Source organism: Fusarium oxysporum, chromosome VII (genome assembly GCF_013085055.1).
Source record: "Fusarium oxysporum Fo47 chromosome VII, complete sequence".
Classification (NCBI taxonomy): Eukaryota; Fungi; Ascomycota; class Sordariomycetes; order Hypocreales; family Nectriaceae; genus Fusarium; species Fusarium oxysporum.
This window is the reverse complement of record NC_072846.1, coordinates 2017490-2042399: the sequence shown is the minus strand read 5'-3', so window position 1 is coordinate 2042399 and position 24910 is coordinate 2017490. Positions and strand designations below refer to the sequence as shown.

The 24910-nt window shown below is 51.0% G+C and overlaps 2 protein-coding genes across 2 annotated transcripts; one reads left to right on the top strand and one right to left on the bottom strand.

The window, feature by feature from the left end:
* Positions 1–11091: 11091 nt before the first annotated feature.
* Positions 11092–12069, bottom strand: FOBCDRAFT_186436 (uncharacterized protein; the record flags this gene model as incomplete). The annotated part of the gene is made up of 2 exons (XM_059608626.1): positions 11818–12069; positions 11092–11796 (listed from the first exon to the last, which is right to left on the bottom strand). The coding sequence occupies exons 1-2, from the start codon at positions 11998–12000 to the stop codon at positions 11092–11094; spliced, it is 888 nt and encodes a 295-aa protein (XP_059465379.1). The 5' UTR covers positions 12001–12069.
* Positions 12070–15575: 3506 nt separating this feature from the next.
* FOBCDRAFT_164864 (uncharacterized protein) lies at positions 15576–16437 on the top strand (the record flags this gene model as incomplete). Its single annotated transcript, XM_054705770.2, has 1 exon — positions 15576–16437. The coding sequence occupies one exon, from the start codon at positions 15576–15578 to the stop codon at positions 16401–16403; it is 828 nt and encodes a 275-aa protein (XP_054561745.1). The 3' UTR covers positions 16404–16437.
* Between the last annotated feature and the right edge of the window lie 8473 nt (positions 16438–24910).

The following is a 24910-nucleotide window of genomic DNA, read 5'->3' as shown; positions in this document are numbered from 1 at the left end:
GCAGTGAGATGGGTCGCCATGCTCGCGGCTCTGTGAGGTCTCTGCGTCCCGGTTTCGCGATCATGACCACCTCGGCCTCCTTGAATGGTTTTGGATGATGGCCTATGGTAAGGCATCTTTCGAAGAGACGGCGGATGTGTGTCCCGATGATGTGCCATACTGCTTCGAGAAGTTTGACTGTAATGTTGTCCGACCCCGGGGATGTGTTGCCTGTGCTGAGGGTTGCGTACTGCACCTCTTCCATGGAGATCTCCGAAGGGAACGGTATCAGTCTACGAGGAGTGAGAGGCATCCAAGGGTTTGTAATGTCGTCTTCCGCAGTTCTGCGTTCTAACGTGGCTTGTCGGAGTGCGTTGGCTTTATCAATCTGGCTTTCGTACACGACGTTATCGACCTGTAGAGGTGGCGGCTGGAAGGCTCTTGGGGACTTTAGCCACCGGACAGCTTTGAAAACATCGCTACTGCTGGAGAAGCCATCGATGAGGTTACGCCAATAGCGCCTCTTGGCCCGACGGACCACACGGTGAAAGCCTCTTTTGGCGATTTGAACGTCCTGGTTGAAGCCGAGCAGGTAGCTTCTTCTGATGGCTCGAAAAGCAGCCGCGGCGTCGGCGCACTCCTCCGTCCACCAGGGAGCCGGACGTCCGCCTTTCCGTGCGGGCCTCCCAGATGCTTTTGCTGCTGATGTTAGTAGACTCACAAGTGAAGAGGCAAGTTCGTCCAGCTCCTCGGGGGTCGAATCTGTCAGGGGTATTCCTGTAGCGCCAAGCTCTACGATCTCGACGAATCGTTTAAGCTCGTCTTCCGTCGTCACTCGAATCTTGCCTGGCTGCACCGGAGTCGATCTGACGTCTGGGAAAGTCAGGCTGAGCGTGAAGTGGTCAGAGCTGGTGGCGAGATGGTCCTCGACGATAGCTTCAGCAAGTGGTAGGTTAGTAAAGGCAAGATCGATTGTGTTGCCGTACGGGTTTGTTGGGATGTCTAAAGTGTTGAGAAGGCTGAGGTCATTCTCAGACACCCATCCTGCTATCTCTTGGCCCCGGTTCGTAGTTTGGCCTGTTTGCCAGCTACGATGTCTGGCATTGAAATCGCCAGCTACGAGGCAACGTTCCGGGACAGACCATTGAAATAGCTTGTCTAGGGCGTCCCTCTCGTCGTTCTGACGATAGAAGTTGACGATCGTCAGGTCGTTGATTATGAGCCAAAGGATATCACGAGTCTGAAAAGGCCGAATCTGGTCAGCAAGAAGCCTTGGGTCTCGTCGGACATATGTCATGACTCGAGGCCGAGTGTCGTTGCTGCTCCACATGTCGACCGGCGTAAATGTGTCGTATGCAGGGTGAGTCTTAGTTAAAGTGCGGGTCTCTGTGTGAGCCGTCCACGGCTCTTGCAAGAGCACAACGTCATATTGTTCCGAGTCGGCCAGCGCCAGGGCGCAGTCGTGGGCCGGAGGGATCTTGCCGACGTTGGCCTGGAAGATCCTGAGCGGCTTCCTGTCGTTCTTTCGTGTTTGAGAATATCTATTCCTGGCCATGCGAGCGATTAATGAGAACTATTCGGCGCTTTCGTGGTGAGCCATGTCTGGGCTGTTCGGGTTCTTCCTCTGCTTCATAGCCAGCATGAGGGGTCGTGGCCACCATGATGCACGAAGGTGCTCCTGATACAGCTGGGCTTGGAGCACGAGCGTTCGGTCGTTCTTGTGATGTGACATCCTCGTTTTGTCGCTCAGCCATGCCCTGCTGGGCTTCCTGATGCGATCCCGACTGTGGTTCTTGGTGTCGTTGTCGGTATGTCTCCGCACCAACGGCCCTGACATGTTTTCGTTGCTCTTTAGTCAGTCGGCGGAGCACGCCGTGCACTGTCTTTGGCCGAGCTGGGCACCTACGAAAGTTGGCCTGGTGGGGGCCCAAGCAGTTGACGCACTGTTCTGGTGCGATGCAATCGTCTACGAGGTGGCCGGTCTCACCACAGCGTCGGCAAACTGGCTGTCTGTGACAGTTGCGGGCAAAATGGTGGCCCCAGCACTTCTCACATTGTCTAGGTCGGTCGGTTTTGTCAACAAGTCTAGCTGCGCTACTGCCGAAAAGAGACCAGAATCTTTTTGTGGGCTTCAGAAAGGACACAAGTAGGGCCTTGGTCAAGGGGTTATCCGAGAATTGTCTTCCGGTACGTACGTCAATGGGCTTGAGCCCAGTCTGGATTTCTATCTCGTCGCTGACGACGCTGTCACTATCCACCTCATTTCCGTAAAAGTCAGACAGTCTTGTAGGAACGTCTGAGACCACATAGGTGAACCATTCCTTGTTCGTTTCTACTGCTATAGCTCCCAGTTCAGCGGCCCACTCAGTTTGCTTTTCTACCAGAAAGTCGCGTGTTGCCGAGTCGGCAGCCAGAACGGCCCATCCCGATCTGACCTGGAACACCTGCCGGATCTTGTCTGAGACAGCGCCGAGCTTCTCCCGAATCAGAGTCCGGATGGCATAGCTACTGTGGGCCCTGGCCGGAGCTCGGGCTTCTAGACGGATAAAGACGCGGAGGTCTTGTCGGGGTGGGGCGATGGTCGTCTGTTGCCCTTGGCGATGAGGTGGATCTGTTTGTCGGCGTCCATGTTGTTGTTGTTGTCTGTAGGTCAGACGGTCATGGTCAGTGGGAGGCGCGGCAGCGGCCACGCTGCTGTATGTAGGCTTGGGGGCCACAGGTCCGGAGCAGGAGAGCTCTCGTTTCCAAAAACCGAGGAAATCATTGGCAAATTGCTGAGCGAAACGTCGTTGCGGTCCGGTGACGAATTGCTGGGCCGCTTCTTCAAACTTGGTACAGAAGGCCCGGAACACCATCAGCTTGGTGTTGTACTCTTCCGCGTGTTCTCGCGCGAGATCGTTGGCTGATTCAACGATAGAGATTGGTCGTTGTTCAAAAGTGGATACGGGACTGGCATGCTCAGCTCCTTCCGTAGCTGTGGTGGTGGTGGCGGCGGCGTTGAGTGGTGAGGATGGTGTCTGAGCCATCCGGCCGGGAGCAGGTGAAACACCAATAGTGCCGTTGACGACTACCGGACTGTTCTGTAAGAGGGCTGCACGGGCTCCTCGGTTCAGATTGGTGGGAGTGTGGATCCCCAGATCGAAGGGATCCAAGGCAGCGGGCGAGATCGTCGAAGACGAAGCCATCGCCGCGGCTTGCGACTGCGCAGAGCGCAGATTGGAATGTTTGTTGTGCACTTGTTAAGGATTTACGTGTAGACAGGGCCACTTTCTTAACATTTGTATGCCAAGAAAGTGTGATGACAGAGGAAGGTTGTCGCGGGCATCATCAGTGCAGCAAAGAGGGTGTTGCAGGGTAGGCATTAGTAATCTAGCTATATGCTTTAAGTAACTCTGCGGGATGGAATACCCCGCACAAGAGATAACTTAAGACAATCAATCAACACATTTTGCTGCTGCTCATCATATTCATTCTACCTTTAAGCACGCTCAGTGCGACAGAGGGACAATTCAACTAAAAGAGTGAATTATTTTTTTGGTGGGGCTACATACAAGAATGAGGTATCTAATTTATTCCCCAGTCACCCGCCCCTTTGCCTAGTCATCGTACCCCAGTGCTTGACGCACGGGCACCTAACGGTGGAAAGGAAAGCACGGGGGGTCGGTCTCTAGACCCTACCCGAGTAGTCCTTACCGTACCGATATATCATGGACTCTTTCGACGAAGAGATAGAAGATGCCACCACCTCAATCCCACCGCCTTCTTTTGAGCTGTCAACCAGCTCGGCTTCGACCAAGTATGCACCCAGCAAGTTTCTGGACTACGAGGCTTGGACGATTGATAAATTTGAGCGTTTCCCTGGCTTTACGATATGCCATGGCCCTTCTCGGGGGCGGACTTGGTGGTGGCAATTCGGGTTTAGACTGAAGGACAATCGATCGCAACCTCACAAGATTGTATGGATATGCGAGAGGTGTTTTCTTCGTAATAGGCTGAAGACTACAAATTATGTCTTCGTTGCTTCTACGGCAGGAGGCATCGTCCGGCATCTGAGTAGGGAACACAAGGTCGTGGTTGGTGCCATCTCCCCGCGCCCTATCCCATGTTGCTCAACGATAAGCACTGACTTGTCAGCCGCCTTGTGGAAAAATGACAGGTCCAGGTTCTAGGAATGGAGGTACACAACGGAATCTACTCCACATGCTTCACGCTGATCCCACGAATCCTCGAGATCAAACCCTTGTCAGCAATTTGCGTTCATTATTCGACCCGGCCGTGAACCAGCTGCTCTTGCTCGACTGGCTTACGTACCATAACCTCCCCTTCAACCTAGTAAACTCAGAGCGCTTCAGGCGACTCTTGCTCTACAACAACCCTTCTCTCCGGGAAGAGCAGATACCAAGCGACAGGACTCTCGTGAACCTTCTAACAAGTGAGTACAATCGAGCTAGCCAGGAAGTTCGCATGCTTCTTCGAAAAGCGAGAAGTATGGTTCATTTTACCTTCGACGGTTGGACTTCCCGACAAAACGCATCATTTCTTGGCATCAATGCTCATTTTATTGACCGAGATTGGAAACAATGGAGAATTCTTTTGGCGTTACCAGCTCTAAGGAATCGCCATACTGGTGCAGTGCTTGCGGATGAAGTTGCAGACACGATTTGTGCCTTCGACCTTCAAGATAGGTACGAAACCATGACCAACAACTCCATCGGTTTGCAAGCCGAGCCAAGTATTCTAACTGTTATTCGACTTCAGAATCGGGTACTATACGCTTGATAACGCTGCGAATAATGATACAGCTATGGAAGCACTCGCCGCTGAGTTCGACTTCGACAAAGCTGAGCGTCGCATTCGCTGTGCCCCTCATTTTCTGAACTTGGCAGTCAGGGCTATGATGTATGGAAGTAAAAGCGACAACTTCGACGAACTGCTGGCTCACTGGGGTGACAAGGACTTCATGACGGAAGAGGACGAGCAACGCCAGTTATCCGACGCCATCAATGAACTTGGGAAGGACGACGACGACTTTGGCACGCCAAGCATGGAAGAAGACTTGGAGCTTGAGACAGCCCCCGAACATAGTCAGGAGCAGTGCCAGGTCCCTGAGATTATCAACGCTTAGGAGATGGATACATACCGTAAGTATGGGCCATTTGGCAAGCTACACAACATTGGCATCGCCCTTCGAACGAGCAGCCAACTTCTAGAGGACTTTTATGAAGCTCAACGACAAACCGCGCCAACCGAACCTGTAGTTGCGTGGATTCAAAACGTCTGTACACGTTGGCAATCCGATGAGGCGATGGCCTCGCGCGCCCTGCTCAAGCGCTCGGCCTTAAACAGGATGCTCTCCATTATCGAGGAACGATGGATCAGCCAAGGCGGTAAAGAACAAGACAGACCGGCGATATTGAAAGAAACTCTCTCCCTTGAGGAATGGAAGGTTATTGCGGCAGTTCAGAAGATCCTCCAGCCGTTCAAGGCAGGGCTGCCGTCAGATCAATCAAATCAGATTAGGACCCAAATCTGATCTGAGCTGATAAATCACCATTCGAATCTGATCTGATTTGATTGATTGATTGATATCTGATATGTCGTAGCTCACGTGAAGCTTCCCTCGGCCTCACGACCCCACCGTCGGATTCTAATCGGCCTTGTTACTCGAGCATAGGCCTCCGAGAGTAATACATCCTCCCCTGACCCAGTTCTTCAGTAGCTGGATCGATTCAATGCTCGATCCAAGTAGAGAATGTCGCTGTGAGCTGACTGTAAGCTTCGCAAGACTGGATGCCCTCTCGCAGTCGGTTGACATGGCCGGAATAGCAGGAATATCCAGTGCAAACCTACTCAAACGTGGGAAAGCATTGCTATGGTCGATCCACCAACGAATGGGATCATCTACCTGTTCTGGTTCGAGCCTGTAGTACCGTTCGAGTTCACTGCCTGTTGCCGAGAGCTTAGGTTGCCGGCTTTTTATCCACTGCTCAAACCTACTTTGCTCAGGTCGGGGCGTCAACGAAGGCGTGATAAAGACACTCTCAGAGACATTATCGCCATTCTTCGAATACCAACGCTCAAAATAGACTTTGATGCCGTCCTTTGCATCTCGAAGCCATTGTAGCTGTTCTGGGGAAGTCCAATTGGTCTCCAGCCACCGGAGTCCAAGGTCCGGATTCCGAACAACAGGGGCTGCAAACAGAGGCGACCGTCCGAGGAGAGTATAGTACTCGTTTAACTTAATCCAAGCATTGTTTATACTTGCCTTAATGCTAGCGCGCTCCTGACCCTCCATACTGGCAATATTGCTCACCGAACGAGCATCGTCTTGCAGGTAGTCTTCTCGGGAATGTACAGGAAGCGCATCTTCATGAAACTGTGAGCTCTAAAAGTCGTTAGTGATAACCTGGAAATGGCAAGTACCACGAACTTGAAAAGATGAGCTGATGCCGATGATGTCGACTGGGCATTGAAAAATCGAGGCGCACCCTTATCATCGCACAGCCGGCAACACCAGATATCTCCACTGGATGTATTGTCTTTCCTCAACTCTGCAAGGAACCAGCCATGGTTTCCGATCCACCTTCGCCTGCCCCTACCTTTCCTCTTATCTAAGAGGCTTGCAATAACAAAACGTCGTTGGCCCCAAATGATCTTGTAAAGGTCATCAACGGACGAATCGGCAGTCGAGGCCAAAGTTAAAGCGGCATCATACTGCTTAGCGATGGCCTTAGACCAGGATCCGAGACGAGGAAATGCGGGCGGTGGCGGCGATGACGACGGGCTACTAGCAAGGCTGCCTTTTATAGCGGTCTCCGACATTGTATCATACATGGGCAACTTGTTCTGTTATTCTGTTGCTTGTTCTGTATAACATGTTAATATTTTTTTATTCTGTTATTCTGTTATCATGTTAAAGCTCTCACACTAATCTGTTATAACGGGATAACAGAATAAACAGGATAACTGAAGTAAGCTTTTTTCATTGCTTTTGTCTCATCAAACGGACCAAAAGGTCATACATTGATCAAACCGGAAGTAAGGTCTCTCAGCCGTTCAGAAAGGCTGCTGACTGGCGCGTCGGAAGTCCGAACTTCCGGTTAGCAGTTGGTGTCATCGATGTTTCCCGAAAAGCAAGTTCTTCAGCACAACGGCTCCGGAGGCCCTTCACCCTAGGTATGAGAAACCGACCTATTTTCCACTCATTAGATAGAGAACCAAGAGCTTCTATGGAAATCAATTCATCGCTGAATGTAACAGCTTTTTATCGCCCCAGACATCACAAATACCGGAAACTTTTCGTATTATAGTTTTCATCTCATACCCATCATTATGGCTTCAGAAAGCGATATTTTATCGTCGATCGGCGACTCTAATTCTCAGAGATCTGATCAATTGCCTTCAAACTTCTTTTCTATTATGGATCGGCAGTATCCAGATAAGAATAAACCGCTTGCCGCCGGCCGCAAACGAAAGACCAAAGGCACTGTGCTTTATATGTGCCGATTATGTCCTAAATGGTGTCATGGGCATCGAGCAACAGCTGTACAACATATCAAAAACCGCCATGCTGCACAGGTTCGACCGCCGCCTTCGCCTTCGCCGGTATTATCGAACCAACGCTCATTACCCGCCATGTTTGCATGTATCCCCACGCCTGATAGTTTTCGGCAGGTTTTCAACCGGCAGGCATATAATGAAGCTGTTGTAGGATTGCTCACACAGCGGAGAGCTCCTTTTTCAGCTGTTGCATGGAACGAGTTGAAAGATCTCGCTTTAGCATGTAATCCGACCATCGGTGATCAATTATTCACGTCCCGACGTCAGGCCATGTGTCACATTGCAGAAAATCACGTATTCTATAGAAATCAGATCAAAGACAAACTAGCAATCGCGTCTTCGCCTATTCGCGTCTCCACCGATCTCTGGACGTCGCCACATTGTCATGCTCTACTAACCATTTGTGCTCAATGGGTTGATCAGGATTATCAGCTGCAGAAGGCACTTTTAGGACTACCGGAATGTCGTGACAACCACTCTGGAGAGCGGCAAGCTAATCTCAATATGAGTATCCTCGAGATCTTTGGAATCATGTCAAAACTCGGCTATCACACGGGGGATAACGCTACGTCAAACAGCACATGTCTGGAGTCAATGGAACGTCGATTGAAAGAGAATCTTAATGCAAGTTGGCGGCCGTTTTTGATGGATATTGGATCGGACTTGGATCCCGTCAACACTGCATTTGCGAAGCCGAGAGCTTACGAGGTTGAGCCTGCATTTGAGCAAGTCGAGTTTGCAGACTGTAGCGCGGGCTGCACCTACGGTCTTATTAAGATTTCGTTTGTCGTGGGAAACGCCAATTCCCTAGGATTTCATCCGTATGGGGAACCAATTAACCTTGGCCTCTTTGTGATAGATGACCTCAATGCGGATATTCTTGTTGGCCAAGACACCATCGACACCCTAGATTTCTTCAGCTTGCATAATTAATTACTTATTCCCAGTATGCCTCAACTGGGAGAGTCTGACCTCAACATCATTCGTCACATAGGAAACTTATAGTAGGGTATCGCAAAGCTATGGAAGAAGCTCAAGAGTAAACTTGGCGGCAATCCATCAGGTAGTTTCGTTAAGTTCCGGAAGCGAGAGAGTTCGTGGTATCTTGGAGCTGACTGGATTGCAGATTATGTGGCTGGCGTTGAAGCCTAGGTTGACATTGATCAACGCTCTCTGAACCAGAGCCTATCCCCTCTATTCGAAGTACCTTCTGGGACACAAGAAATCAAGTAGGGCCCGCTACAGCTATTTAGGTCTCTTCAGCGAGCAGTCTATCACCATTCACCACTCTAGCAACTAACTTCGCGCCGCCACCCGTTGCACCATATGACTACGAACAAAATCCTTCCCCAAACTCCACAAATGGTTACCGTTCCCTCATCAATGGCGTTTATGGAAATTCGTGGGCTGAATAAAGCGTTAGTATGGGTGGCGAGACTCGGAGCACTGATCATTTTGCTTCTACGCCTGCTACGTCGACGTCTATCGCCGATCGCACTGGAGACAACATCTCTGCAGCGGTGATAGAGGTGCTGGAGGAATACGACCTGATCTCTCGTAACAAGGTTGGATACTTTGTCCTGAACAATGCTTCCAATAAAGGTTGGGCCATCAAAGAGCTAGGGCGGAAGCTCCAGTGGCGGGACCCATCAAACAGAAGGATCCGCTGCTTCGTGCATATCCTTCATCTTGTCACCAGAGCGATGCTATTTGTTAACGATGACAATGCTCTTGAGGGCCGGGTTCCAGATAAATTCGACTGGTGGATGAAGGCAGGCCCGGTTGGCAAGCTCCACAATCTTGTGGTCTAGGTCAGTCGATCAAATACGGTAACAACCCTACAAAGGCTGCAAGACGAGGACCCTGTAAAGAACTATCCCGGTACCCTGTACGTGGCCCTTGGCAACAGTACACGCTGGCTGTCACAATGTTATATGGTAGAGCGCGCCATTAAACTTCGACGGTATCTGGAAGAACTTATCGACATCACGGTGCGGTCGAACATGAATTTTACTCGATCGAAATCAAAGCCAACACAACTATGAAGCTCGCTTCCGCCATGCCTGGAGGAAGAAAACCTCTTAACCGACACGGACTGGGATGCCCTCAGTTGGCTTAAGGATATCCTTGCGATGTTTGATTCCTGTATCTTACCACTCAAAAGTGACAGCCAGGTCAGACTTCGTAAAGGGGGAGTTGAGGCACAATATGGTATTGTCTGGCAGGTCGCCATTGCCTATGACTTTCTTGCCAAGCTAGGGAAGGGGAAACTCGAGGTGAAAGATCGACCCGAGCCCAGATATTATTCATCCTGCATCAATTCTACCAGGGCCAAGCTAAACAAGTACTATACGAAGCCTGACAAGACGCCAGTATATTACGCGGCTATGGCTTTTTACAATGAAATACAGTTGACTTTTTCTTGACGAAAGCTTATGGCGGAAGGGAGGGCTGGGTTGAGAAGGCCAACTCACCCAAATCCTATGGGAAAAGGAGTATCGTGACCTTCCAATCCAGTGGCAACTTGCTGATAGTAATCTTCCTGTGGCCATGAGAGCGCGAGAGTCTAATCCCTTCGATTCGTTTCAAGACAAGGTGATGTCGTATTCGACCTCCGAGAAAGAACCGATTTCAGATGAGTTCAAGAGGCAGTTAAGCACAAAGCAAGACATTTATACGAAGCACGGTAACCCACTTCGTTACTGTTCTGCTAAGCGGTTTGACTACCCACGCGTAGCTAGGATGGTGATTGACGTCTTATCAATCCCGCTGATGGCTGCAGAATGTGAGCGAACTTTTTCCGCCGCAGGTAACACGGTATCTCTCAAATGCAAGTACTATTTCTGTTGCTCAGACAGTCAGGTCCTGGCTGAAAGCGGGGCTGTTGGAAGGCTACGACGGATTGTTGGAGATGGCCGACAACATGGCAGCAACAATGGTTTAATGGTGGTGGTGTTTTGGTAGATAGATGGCATCTATCTAAATCTACATGTAGCCGACATCTATCTATCTATCTTGCAATCCATGACAGGGCATCTACATCTATCTACTTGAGACGTTGGTAGATAGATGTAGATAGATTCCCTACCCTGGGCGATACCTGCAGAGCGAATACTTATTGTCTCCAACCGTTTTAAGTTGCGCGTCGTGCCTGTAGGTTGCTAAAGGCTGAGATCTGGATTTAATAGCGCGCTTATGGGACTGGCGGTATTGGAGGTGATGTTATCGCAGCTTGCTCTCCTGAGGTTCTTCATTCTTGGCAACTTGCCCAATACGTTAATTTAGCCGAGAAACTTCAAATTAAGTCGAGTAAGCCAAAAAGAAATAAAAGGCTTGCTTGTGGTTAATCGGAAGTCCTTACTTGTGGTTGGTCGTTACATAATCAAGCAACCGCGATAGTCAAGTCAAAATCCTCGTGTATTGGACACATTAATTGAAATTGAATGGTGCTTCCGGTTCAGACGAGGATACGGTGCCATCGGAGGCAGATCCTTTAAGTCGTTGAAGGCTGCCTTTAAGGTCGAAGTTCTCGCGCTGGAGCTCATTGCTCTCTCATTCCAGCCCTTGTATACGCTTGCGAGCCATTTCAAGAACCTCGCCCTTGCTCACTCGGCGATCCAGATCGCTTGTGCCATCCCATTCGTTATCGTCTCCATTACTGGTGTCACCTTGCCGGACTTTCGCCGGCAAAGCATTAAGAAGGGATTCGAATTGAGCATTGAGGCGGTTGCGGTAATGCTTCTCGACGCGGTTATGGGATGCTCGAGCCCGGCGCTCTTCTGGAGCACCATTAAGTTGATTACGGGTATTTTTCGATATTCGAGAGGCAATGCGAAGTTGTCTCCGACAATTCGATATTATCGAAGTCGCGGGTTCCATGGATGTAGGCTTTGAACAAATACTTGTGTGACTGTTGTGTGAAGCAGGACTGGGGCTAGCTACGTCAGATAGCGACGGAGCACCAGCATCAGCGCTACTATTACCACCTTGAGAAGCCTCAGATGTGTTGTGAGCCTCTTTCTTTTTTCTTCGCGTTCGAGGAGTTCTTTTTGGTTGCGAAGCAGGTGTTGGGCTGTTATCTTGGGGCGCCACGTCTAGCTCAGCCCTAGGATTATTCGTGACCTGCTCAATGGGTATCGCTACTCTTGGAGTGCTAGTTCCGTGATTCCAAGTACCATCCCAGTGGCCGGGAAAGCCACTATCATAGTGGCCACAAGATTGTATACTGGACAGTGTGACGAACTCGCTGCTGTACGCGAAATCGGCGTCTATCGGTGCCTGCGGGAGATGGCTGTGATGTCTGTTTGTGTTGTCAGGGGCAGGGATCATAGTCCCTGGGACTATAAAATTGAAAAGCGTCGGATGTAGCTGGGGATTTTGATCATCAACGCCGGATAAACCCCAAGCTATCGACATTGGGTCTGCCGGGGCAGGGTGATGCGGCTGCTGGTGGGTCTCCATCTCGGTCAGGTCTGGCGGCTGCGGCGTATCGCGGCTGGTTCGATTCGGCGATGAAATGGGCTGCTGATGTTGAGAATGACCTAGTGGTGACAGCACTATCGTCTGTCCCAACGGAAGCTGATACACGTTAGACTTTTTTCATTTTCATTTATAGTCGCTGGTCTCGAATTCTGGTGTCTTCCCTCTTGCCTTCCATTCTTCCGTTGTCTGGCTAGTTTTTTCGTGACTGTCCTTGTCACAGGTTCTATAAAGAGATTTCTGCAAACTGGAGCACGAGTAGATATCATGGGAAGACAAGACAAGGATATACTCCAGGTCCCGCCACTGGCCTACTGTTCTGCGTCATCATGTCTTAGCTGCCGGTCAAGGAAACCTGAAGCATTGACAGGAATATCTCGAACGTTCTAGCGCCCGCTTTGTCAAACACAACCTCCTATCTGAAACCACTTCGCGCAAAGACAGAAGAAGAGAGCTTCACGGCCAACTTACGTACCTCTGGATCTTCCACGAGTAAGTCATAAAATGACTGGTCCTCACTTTGCTCCCCCGCCATAGTAGGGTCGGGGAATGGGAGAATGCAGCGTCCTGGATCTTGAGAGTCGTTTAGGCGTTCTTCCAACCGCTGCATTGTCTTGTATGTTATCTGCAACCACGGGAACCCGGGTTACCCTTTCGATAGCGGCTTTTCGTCTCTAATGAGGGAGAAGCGTCATTGTGGAATTCCCAGGGGAACGGGTAGATTGATTTGAGTGATTTTATCCCACACGGTTGTAGATGTCCAAACGACGATGCGGACTCCGGATAGTGGGGCTCGGCGAACAGCCAAAGGCCTCCCGGATTAGTATTGACCCGCAATGTTCCACTTCACTAACGCTTATCAGCTCTCCGCTAGATTTCTCGCTTTTTCTCTCTTGCCTCATATCGACATTTGCCTAGCCGTTGTTGTAAGACAACGGTTTACTATTAACTTACATAAAGTTCTAGGCTCCCTGGAGTCATTCGACCCTGTCCTTCACGGCTGTGTACATATGGCCTGTCATTTTTCATGTAATTCCAACAATTATGCTGCTACCCGTTGAGCATCGACATCACTCAGCGAGCGCAAGTTTTTCAGTGAGGAATCTCTTTCAATAAACTTTTTAAGGCTTCATAATCAAAAGTTCAGCCAATTTGGATAATATTTAATGGCATGTCGTGCAGGAATGTTTCTGGCGGCATTGCAATTACGCGTCATGGCGTTGATGCGCAAAACGATCTGTCAGTACCTATGTTAATCTGAGAACATATTTTTATCTCAATAGAGAGCTTGGCATCATGAAACCGACCAGATGAAGAAAAACCAAAAAAAAATTCCACCCGGCATTTGGCATTTCCTGCTAAACAGGTGCTGGGGTGTCACGTGCTGCAAGCAGGGATAGCAAGCAGGGATACTTTAATAAGATTACGCACGAAATGGTAAAACCTTCAAGGCGCAGAATTTCACATGCATCGATAGGCGGAATATACGTAATGTCTGACATTTCCAGCCAGGATGACTTGTATTAGGACTTCTCCCACGTATCATATCATCCGCAAGGAAACGTGCAAGATGTTTCATCTAAAGGCCACAAAGAAGATGGCCATTAAATTTCCAGCTAAATGTGAGTTATTACTGGTATGCTGGCTGTGATTTTAAGATACCTGCTCCACTGTGGGCGTGCCCCAGACGGCCTGACTGAATTTTTAACACTGTGTGAAATGGCGTGAGGGGCTAAATGCGTCAATAAAACCGCGCTATGAGTGATCTTCGATATGTTTGGGGCGGGCCGCGTGGCTGGTGTGGCTCGTTTGGACCCCCGATCGATCGAAAATCGGTCGATCCCTGAGGGTTGTTCGATTCGTATCGATCAAAGGGATCATTATGCCATCTAATTATCTGTGGGAATGTGAATATCGTAGTTGTACACTTTGGGGGGTGGGATTTGCGTTAGAAAATTTGTCATTTCCTGAATGCCTTTTCCGGCAGCCGTCGGCTGGCATAGAGCATCGCCGAGTGCTGCTTTTTTAACCCTCCTATTGACATCATTCGAGAACCGAGAATGCACACCGGCAAGCCGCCATAGCTGTGTATAAGAATTAGACAGATGGAAGTCAGCTCTTGCAATCTCGGCATACTCAGCGACAACCAATCAGATTAATCCCATGACAGGTTCCCGGTAAGAGGCACAGACCCAGTTGAAATTGACAAGGAACCTACCCCATGCAACCTCGGGGCCAAATCTATGTACGTGGGGATTTTCCGCTGGCCCGGATATTGTGGATGAGCGATCGTTCTTGGCGGCCCGACTAGGCTCATGCCCTCTATACAAGGAAAGAACGTTCTGATAAGTAACTCGATACTAATTGTTCAGGTTGGCGCTACCCCATCGGATAAGTCGCCTGGTGAGATTTCCAGGGAGGCAAACCCCGCACATGGGTATGCAGAGCGAGTCTATGCCCCTGCTCCTGAAAGTGCATTTTAAGGTGGTGGAACCAATAATTACGGCAAAAATGTGACCAACTCGGTGAAAGGCTGAGACATGCGTTAGTACAGTAGTCTATCCCAGAACAACATCGAATACGATTCTTCGCTTGACCATCTTCATGGGTTCCTCTCGTCCGGTCTCGCCGTCTTATCTTAGAGGTGCTTGCATGTTTGAGCCCTATGGATATGCTAAGCTAACTTAAATCTCCCTACACTAAAGACAGTACACCCTTTCAATTCCACAGGTGGAGGTCGTAGACATGCCTCAACCTCCGCTGCCCGGTGGACGGGGGTTCCAAAAAATCTCGCACGGTCTCCAACACTACAAGATTGAGCCTAGGCTAGCCCCACTGATTTCAATCATCTCATTCAACTATCCCCTTTATGAACTGGTGAGGATGGAGTGCAGGCCGTTCTAGCCCATCAGAGTGAGCGCACAGATAGCCTGTCAGGTTCTTACACGATTCAGTGATCCAGTTACCTTGCTAGCGCCCTCATCCCTCTCACGCTATCCCTTCCGACCAATGGCGAGTCAGGTTGTTTGGCCTCTAAACCGGATGGCCAGATCGAGGATCTTAGCTCTGAAGATCAGGCACTTTTTCAGGACCATTTCCCCCGTACCTATCCGTTTTAATGGTATGGAGTACTGAGATATGAGCTGTTATCTATGCGGTTTCACAAGCTCAGATTCGCCCTTTCCCTTCCTGCCACTCGTTAAGAGGCGATCGGGCTAGGTCAATTGAAAGACCTCGCCTTATTCGATTTCCATTAATATATTGCAGGTCTCTTCGTTCTCCGCGACCTATGAGCATCAGCACAGTATCGTCTTTATCCCCTGTCATTCCGAGTTTCCAGTGTACAGTTCTTCGCCTACTCAGAATCACCATCAGCAGCACAAAACGATAGCCCGAAGGGTATCAAGGCGCTTCTAGATGTTTAGAGCTCCTTTCGGCTCTTCTCCTGCTACTTTGGCCATCTGATAAACTTCTCGTACAGAGATATACCCTACGAACCCTTTTTTTTTTTTTTTTTTTGCCTCTCGGACGATAGAGCTCTCGGTGAGCCGAGTGACATGGGAGACGACTTAACCTTCGAGACATCCTACACTCCCGAATCACTTCTGTGGAAGCAATGGTGGCCATCGATCCAGCCAGTCCCGTTTGGCTCATCAGAAAACAAGAGAAGCACGGCAAACAGCATTTATACACAGACTGGTCCTCTGGTCGATAGCTCACTACATGGCTACAACACTGATTTGACAAACCATTGGTATTATATCAGCCATGAGATGAATCACATGAACCCGGGGAACGGCCTTAATCCTGTCGTAGAGGATATACCCCTATTTCCAGTTCCTGAACATGAAATTTCTAAGGAATCACCTGCCCAGGGGTATTGGTACTCACCCTCGACACAAAAGACACCAAATCGAACGACAAATTGCTACTCTGGCGATCTGAAGTCTCACAAACCCACTAGACAAGCTCCACTGGGTGATCTATATATCAATCCACAGGCAACGAAGAAGGGAAAATATTCACCTGTTCGCCGCACGAGCCATACCAGCAGCAACGGCACTCATCCAGCTCAACAGGGCAACGATCGCATGAAAAGAATCCGGGAACGAAACAGAATTGCAGCCAATAAGTGCCGTTTCAACCAGAGGGAAGAACAGCAGGGACTTGAGTCTAGCAAGCAGGACCTAGAGCGTATCAACCGTGATCTTTCTACCTGCGTGGCCGATCTGACATTCGAGGTGTATGAGCTTAAGATGCAACTTCTACAACAGTCGGGATGTAACTGCACCCTCATGCAGAACTACCTCATTCATGAGTCCGGTCGATACATACAAGCATTAGAAGAGAAGTCACGGCGAGAGGCCTCACATCGACGGCTGTAAGATCGGATGCGGCTCGAGCAAGGATGACAATGGGAGTAAGACGATGTAAGAAGTGAGAAGATAATGAACCCAAGGGCGAAATCAAATCACAGCCTAAAAGTTCCGTTTAAAGTAGAGAGAAGATATATCTAGACTCAAGTCTCGCACGCAAGAACTAGAGCGTGTCCACCACGAGCTTTTCACTTGCGTAGCCGGTTTATCGCTCCAGGTATACGAGTTCAAAATACAGATTCTACAGCGCACAGGATGTAACTGCGTTCTAATGCGGAACTACCTCGCTCATGAGTGCCAGCGATACGTGCAAGCGTTGGTAGAGTAACCGCAGTTAGCGGTCTTGTTCTTGCAGGCAGGTGCCCTCATACAATGATAGTAAAAGTAATGCAGGATTACCACGGGACTACAGAAGATGTCGCAGAGATACCCCAGTCGTAGAGAGACGAGGGATGTCAAAGCAATGTCGAACCAACAAGTGGTGGCAGGCTAGGGAGCTACAGAAAGCTAGTATCTTTTTCCTTCCCCAATTACATGCCGCTAGGGCTGTAACTTGGGGTAAAATGCATAGCCTTATGGGTGGTCAATCTTCCAGAGGCGGCTGACCGAGCTAAAGGCTCTAGCGAATAGCCTGTATGATATATCAACATGTGGTAGGTGCCGGATACAGGCAACGCAGAAATGTCTCAGATCACCCTCCGCCTCCCCGCGGTGTCTATGAAAGAGACTTTCATAGTACAGGCAAGAGACAGCGGTGAGGAAGTTGTTGATATGTATGTGAATTGAGAGAGCCGCAGCGCCTGACAAAAGGATAAACATAATAGGATGAACTCTATGATAGGTTGGCTTCTCTGTCCATATCTTCCTCACTTTCGAAATAAGAGTCCCCATGAGAACCAAACCATGGTATTAGGTGGAGGAGGCCATGTATGCAAGTTTGATCACCACGTTCGCATATGACATGTCGCTTTTGGCAGAGACACAGAGCTTGCTTTTGCCCGTTGATCCTTGGCTTCGCTAACTGACGAAGGGATAGGGGAAGATGCATGCTGCACTCGCCCTTTGCAGCGACCTTGTTGCTCCCATCTCTCAGCGTTTCAATGTTGAATTTGAACTTCCAAAGGGCGGGCGTGTGTCGTAACTGGTCATTTCAAAACCCCGCAAGGCCTCGCCGTTCACTCTCTATGCATCATCCCATCTCTCATGGATAAAAAAACGAACCCGCAACATTGCCGGGCCGGTCGCCATCCGCAGCCACATGTCGGGAAGTGAGGGTGACCCTTAGTTAGAACGAGGCTGCAGAACTCTGCGGATCTTTTCCCCACCAAGATATGTAGCCACGACGACAAGGTGGAGCTATTAAAACCCGTCCCGGCCAACGTTGCTCAAAGTGGCGGAACATATCATTATGGTGGGCCGGTGCCGGTGTCGGGCTTGGTGGTGAAGATGTGATGGGTCCGTGCCCGAAGCCACAACTGAAAAACTGAACCCCTTTCTTCTGGGCTAGAATGAGGCTCGATTTTTAGCTACATTCATCATCAACCTAGATATCCTGCCGTGGACCAAGTAATTATCCCACTCTGCGTGATATTTGGAGAATAACGCCTAATTCCTTTTCTTTTTCTTTTTCTTTACCTTTAAACGTGTTTTTAGTTCTAAGTCTGTTTTATATCATCTGATAAAGGCTGTTTATCATTGTCTTATCAACTAAAATTGTACCTTTGAGCAATCCGTATGCGCTATAGCCCCTCATGTCGTGCCACCAAACCACATGAGTAGACTCAACGCAGGGATCAAGAAAGAATGGCAGCCCTCGATAGCATCCTTGAGTTTGTCAGCAAGGGGCTGGGCCGCTCGGCCTAGGTTGTCTCAAAGCGTCGCTGAAGAGCGAGGACCAGACATCGACCTGTCATTTTACCACTTAATTCCCAACTTTAATTAATTAGAAGACCTGGCGTAATTACTAGTCGCGCGAAGGGCTGATTCCTCCATGCTGTTGGTCTGGGCGGCAACTTGGAAAACCCATCTGTACTTGACAATGATCCAAGCGCAAAGGTGGTGACGAGCGCCATACCCTCCATAGCTTGAACAGTGAACTCCGGTAGAGCTAAGCCAGCGCAACACGCAAGGACTGCTTTCAGGGGTTTCTTAAGTCTGATCTGTTTCCGCTAAACGTCAGATAACGCGCATGATAAGCGAACGTTGCGCCGAGCCGCATCCTCACGGCTCCCTACCCTGCAGAATCAACCATAGCACCATCAATCGGCTCAAATCGCGCACCTTCCTTTGTCATCACACTTTCTTGGCATACAATTGTTAAGAAAGTCGCCCTGTCTACACCTAAATCCTTAACAAGTGCACAACAAACGCCTCAATTTGCGCTTTGCGCAGCCGCAAGCCACGGCGATGGCTTCGTCTACGACGAACCCGCCCGCTGCTCCGGACCCTTTCGATTTAGGGATCCACATTCCCGCCAATCTGAACCGAGGAGCCCGTGCAGCCCTCTTACAGAACAGCCCTGCGGCCGTGAACGGCACCATTGGTGTTTCACCCGGTCCCAGGCAGATGGCTCAGACACCATCCTCACCACTCAATGCCTCTACCATTGCTGCAGCTACGGAAGGAGCTGAGCGCGCCAGCCCCTCATCGACCTTTGAACAGCAACCAGTCTCTATCATTAAATCAGCCAATGATCTCGCGCGCGAACGCGTAGAGGAGTACAATGCCAAACTTATGGTATTCCAGGCCTTCTGCGCCAAATTCGAAGAAGCCGCACAACAATTCACTACCGGACTGCAACGACGTTTCGCTCAACAGTTTGCCGACAGCTTCCTTGACTCCTGGAAACGAGAGCTCTCCAGTGCCGGACCTACCATCCCCAAGCCTACTTACAGCAGCGTAGCCGCTGCCTCGCCTCGCACTGACCGTAACCGTCTAACCCACAGACAACAACAACAACATGGACGCCGACAAACAGATCCACCTCATCGCCAAGGGCAACAAACGACCATCGCCCCACCCCGACAAGACCTCCGCGTCTTCATCCGTCTAGAAGCCGGGGCTCCGGCCAGAGCCCACAGTAGCTATGCAATCCGAACCCTGATTCAGGAAAAAGTTGGAGTTGTCTCGGACAAGATTCGACAGGTGTTCCAGGTCAGATCGGGATGGGCCGTCCTGACTGCCGACCCTGAGACACGCGACTTTCTCGTAGAGAAGCAGGCTGAGTGGGCGGCTGAACTGGGAGCTACGACAGTAGAAACGAACAAGGAATGGTTCACCTATGTAGTCTCAGACTTTCCCACAAGACTGACTGACTTTCACGGTAAAGAGGTGGATAGTGACAGTATTGTCCGTGATGAGATAGAAATCCAGACGGGGCTTAAGCCTGTTGATATACGTCCTTCGCGACAATTCTCGGACAGCCCCTTGACCAAGACTCTACTTGTGTCGTTTCTGAAGCCCACAAAGAGATTCTGGTCGCTCTTTGGCAGCAGCGCGGCGAGACTGATTGACAGAACCGACCGACCCAGACAATGTGAGACGTGTTGGGGCTACCACTTTGCCCGCAACTGTCATAGACAGCCAGTTTGCCAACACTGTGGTAAGACTGGCCACATTATAGATAACTGTACTGCACCAGAACAGTGCATCAACTGCTTAGGCCCTCACCAAGCCAACTTTCATAAGTGCCCAGCTCGGCCAAAGAGAGTGCACGGCGTGCTCCGCCGACTCACCAAAGAGCAACGAGGACATGTCCGAACCGTTGGCGCGGAGGCATACCGACAACGACACCTGGCACAACAACCAGAGTCGCATCTGGAAGCCCAACAAAGCGACGACATCGCATCACACGAACAGCCGAGCATTCGTGGCCCAAGTCCAGCGGCATCAGGAGCACCCTCGTGCATCATGGTGGCCACAAGCCCTCATGCGGGCTACGAAGCGGAGGAGGAGCCCGAGCATCCCCGACCAGGCTCTCCGCGAAAACGGCGCATAGTTCTCATCACTCGTCCTCTTGACCAGGAATAGATACTCGCAGACACGAAAGAATAGCAAGAAGCCGCTTAGGATCTTTCAGGCCAACGTCGGCAAGATCCCCCCGGCCCACGACTGCGCCCTGGCGCTGGCCGACTCGGAACGATACGACATCGTCCTTCTACAGGAGCCGTGGACTGCTCACACAGACACTCGCTCCCTAACTAAAACCCATCCCGCATACGACACGTTCACATCTGTCGAGACATGGGACGGCAACGACACTCGGCCTAGAGTCATGACATATATCCGACGAGACCCAAGGCTCCTGGCTGATCAGATCCGGCCCTTTCAGACTCGGGATATTCTATGGCTTACAATCAACGGCATGACGATAGTTAACTTCTATCGTCAGAACGACGAGAGTGATGCCCTGAACATACTGATACGATGGCCTGTTCCGGAACGCTGCCTTATCGCCGGTGACTTTAACGCCAGACATCATACTTGGCAGACGGGACAAGCGACGAACCGTAGCCAAGAAATTGCAGACTGGGCATCAGAAAATGATCTCGACCTACTTAACACTCCAGATATTCCAACAAACCCACACGGCAACACGATCGATCTTGCCTTTACTAATATGCCACTTGCTGAAGCTACCGTCGAAGATCACCTTGCCACTAGCTCTGACCACTTCACACTCAGCCTTACCCTTCCCGATGCGGGACTAGCCCCGATGCAACCGGGCCGGGTTCGGGTGACAACAGATGACGAGCTCAAACGATTCGCTGAGATCGTAGAGCTTGGAGCCGCTGGACTCCCCACAGCTGATTCGACCCCATCCGAGCTTAATGAGCTTGCCTCTGCACTCGTGAATCTCCTAACATCGGCAGCGAAGGCAGCTGGCCGGCCCACACGGAAGGGTGCACGAGCTGCTCCCTGGTGGACCGAAGAATGCGCCGGCGCCGCGGCTGCATTTCGTGCAATCAGAAGACTCTACCCTCTTGGCTTCAACGAGGAAGTCCAAATCGCCAAACGAGACCTCCATCGCGTAGTCCGCCGAGCCAAAAGGCTCTACTGGCGGAATCTCATCGACACCTTCTCCGACAGTAGCTCTGTTTTCAAAGCCGTTCGGTGGTTGAAGTCCCCAGGGCCCTTCCAGCCGCCACCACTGCAGGTTGACGATGTCGTCTACGAATCTCAGATAGACAAGGCTAACGCTCTCCGACGAGCCACGCTGGAACGACGAACTGCAGACGACGACATCCAAGACCCTTGGATGCTAGTCCCTCCTCCTAGACCGATCCCATTTCCACTCGAAATCTCCCTAGACGAGGCACAGTATGCGACCCTCAGCACAGGCAGTACATCTCCTGGATCAGATAATATCACCGTTAATCTCCTTAAAGCCGTATGGCATATCATCGGGACGCACGTCCGCCGCTTGTTCGAAAGATGCCTCGCTGTAGGCCACCGCCCGAAACCATTTAGGGAGGCGGAAGTGGTCATGATCGCCAAACCCGGACGCCGAGACCTCACATCGCCACGGGCTTGGCGACCTATCTCTCTGCTCTCCTGCCTCGGCGAGGGCTTAGAACGGCTGATTGCACGCCGTCTTGCGTGGGCAGCCATTCACTTCAGCGTTCTTCACCCACAACAAGCTGGTGCTCTCCCCAAAAGGTCGGCAACAGACCTAGTGACCACTCTGATCCATGATATCGAAGAGGCATTCGCACGCAAGAAGGTGGCCACTCTGGTCACGATGGATATCCAAGGCGCATTCGACACCGTCATGCGAAACAGGCTGGTTCTGCGTCTACGCGTACAAGGCTGGCCCGATCATCTGGCTAGATGGGCTGGGTCCTTTATGAGTGGCCGATCAGCCCGTGTCAGATATCAAGACACCCTCACATCCTCCTCTCCTCTCCAGTGCGGCCTCCCTCAGGGGTCGCCTGTATCACCGATTCTTTTCCTGCTCTATACAGAGCCCATCTACCGACTCGGCAACCCCCAAGGCCGCTTTGGCTATGCCGACGATACAGCCATCCTGTCCGTAGGCGATACAGTAGATGAAACTGCCGCTATGGCTTCCAGGGCCATCGACGAGATGGTGCGCTGGGGCGCGACAAACGGCGTCTCCTTCGACTCGAAGAAGACCGAAGTCATGCACTTCTCTCGCAGCAAACTCAGGACCGCCCCAGCGGTACGTCACGGAGATATCGAGAAACATCCCAAGTCAGCCCTACGCTGGCTGGGCATCTGGCTTGACAGCAGGCTATCGTTCCGAATCCATGTAGAGAAGTGGGCAGCGAAAGCGCAAGCCGTGGCCTACCATCTGCGAGGACTCACCAACACGAAACACGGCCGGCTGCCGGCTGCCGTACGAAGTGCCGTCAGGGCATGTGTCGAGCCCGTGCTACTCTACGGTGCCGAGGCCTGGTACCCGGGAACATCCAGGCCGCGGTGGAATCAACCCACCAAAGACCTATCGTCAAGCAACCAGCATCTCATACAGAGAATGACCAAGGCCATGAACCAGTCTATGAGAGCTATACTTCCCGTCTGGAAGACAACACCTATTGCTGCTCTCCACCGAGAAAGTGGGATACCGCCAGTCGCGCAACTCCTTGAAGCACGGCGACTCCGATTCTCTGCGCGGCTCAAATCGCTCGATGAGGCTCATTCTTTGGCGAGTCGAACGCGCCCGCCCAGCCAACCTGCTTACCACAACCTCATCAAGCGAAGATATCAAGCACAGACGGAAAGCAACTTCCGAACACGTCTTCGACGTACAGATGAGCTCCTTGCGCCGTGCGCGCGACCGAAACTCGTCCAGCGACGCTTCCATCAAGAGCTTTTGCCTCCGCTTCAGATGGCGTCAAAAGACAAATCGGCTGATGCCTTTCCCCATTGGGTCGAGTCACTCGACCACCTCACCTTGGTTGTATACTCGGATGGCTCTCTGTCCTCGGAAGGGGCTGCCAGCTATGGCTTCACCATTCATCAGGACAAGGTCCCAATCTTTGACGGATCGGGTCGCCTTGGACCCGCTGAGGTTTTCGATGCTGAAGCTACCGGGGCGTTAGAGGGTCTGAAGGCTGCCCTAAACCTGCGAGAATTAGCAACACAGAACATTTACATATGCCTAGACAACCTGGCAGCTGCCACGTGCTTACGAGGCACACCCTCTGACTCCTCTCAAGACGTCTTTCTCGAGTTCCAGGCTCTGGCGACATCGCATGGCGCCATCCAGGTTCGTTGGGTACCAGGGCACTCTAACATCCCTGGCAACGAACAGGCCGACAAGCTGGCAAAGGCAGCGTCATCGCTCCCCGAGCCCGAAGGTGCTCAACCGACGCTGGCTTACCTACGAAGAATCGCAAGACAGAAGCCCAAAGAAGCGTTCCAGGCGTGGTGGTCCACCTCCGCTCCTGAGCAGTACAAAAGACTCAATCTCAAGGCGACTACAGGCTGTTCGCCGGAGCTGTCGCTCCCGCGTGCAGCGCTGCACCGCCTCCTGGCTGCGAGATCCCTCCGCGGGGACTTCGCCGCGTACCACGAGAGATTCAACCACGACGATGCACGCCTACTTTGCTCATGTGGCCGACGCAAAGTACCGGATCACATCTTCTACTGCAGAAAGGTACCGCCACATCATCGGATGAGGCTGACACCCTCACCGAACGCAGCAGTCAATCTAGCTGTAGGAAAAGACTTCACCAAATTCATCGACCTGTCCAAGGACAGCGCGTTCTTCGGAAAGATCTGCCCTCGTCATTAGGCGACGACGACCAGAGAAGCACTTGCGACTCTCATTCCTTCTCTTCTCACATCTCTTTTGTAGACCTTTTCTTTCTCTCTTTATCTTTCTCTTACCTGTTCTCGACCAGATGAAGGGTGTTACCACGCCCTCCATCTGGTCGTGACCACCTTGAGGCAGTCTCGGGCTGCCGCATGCACAGGCTGATCTCGGCCCTCCTAACACCAGGCTCCATAAGTAACTGCGATATGCCAGCCGCGCCTTGTCATCTAGCTGACGGGTAACAGGCTCGATAAAATGCGCCATTTGTGCCGATGATATGCTGGATCGAGTGCGGTTCACTGACGCGTTTGCAGAAATTGAATTCTGAGGGGAAGACAAATTTCGCGTCGCGAATGACTAAACCTTTATGCCCAATAGCATCTCTGTAATTAGCGTGTAGATAGATTCCGATTCCTCTAGCCCAGCACGTCCTGTGCCCCAATAGGGGACTTTTCGGGGCCTATGGCCCCCCGGACGAAAAATATACATAACATAACATAACATAACATAAGTCTTTCGATGGATTACAGGTTGAACAACGACTTTAATACATCTTTCAATACTACTCTAGAGCAGTGATGGTCACAAGGCCCTTTAACCCTTTTCCCAAGAGTGGGAAAGGGAAGATAAATTGGCCAACACCTCTGGGGGGCCTGATTTATGACGCTCTATTCATCAATTTGCCCAAGAAAGCGGCGCAAGGAAGAGATCTCGGCCAGGGAAAGAGGAGGACATG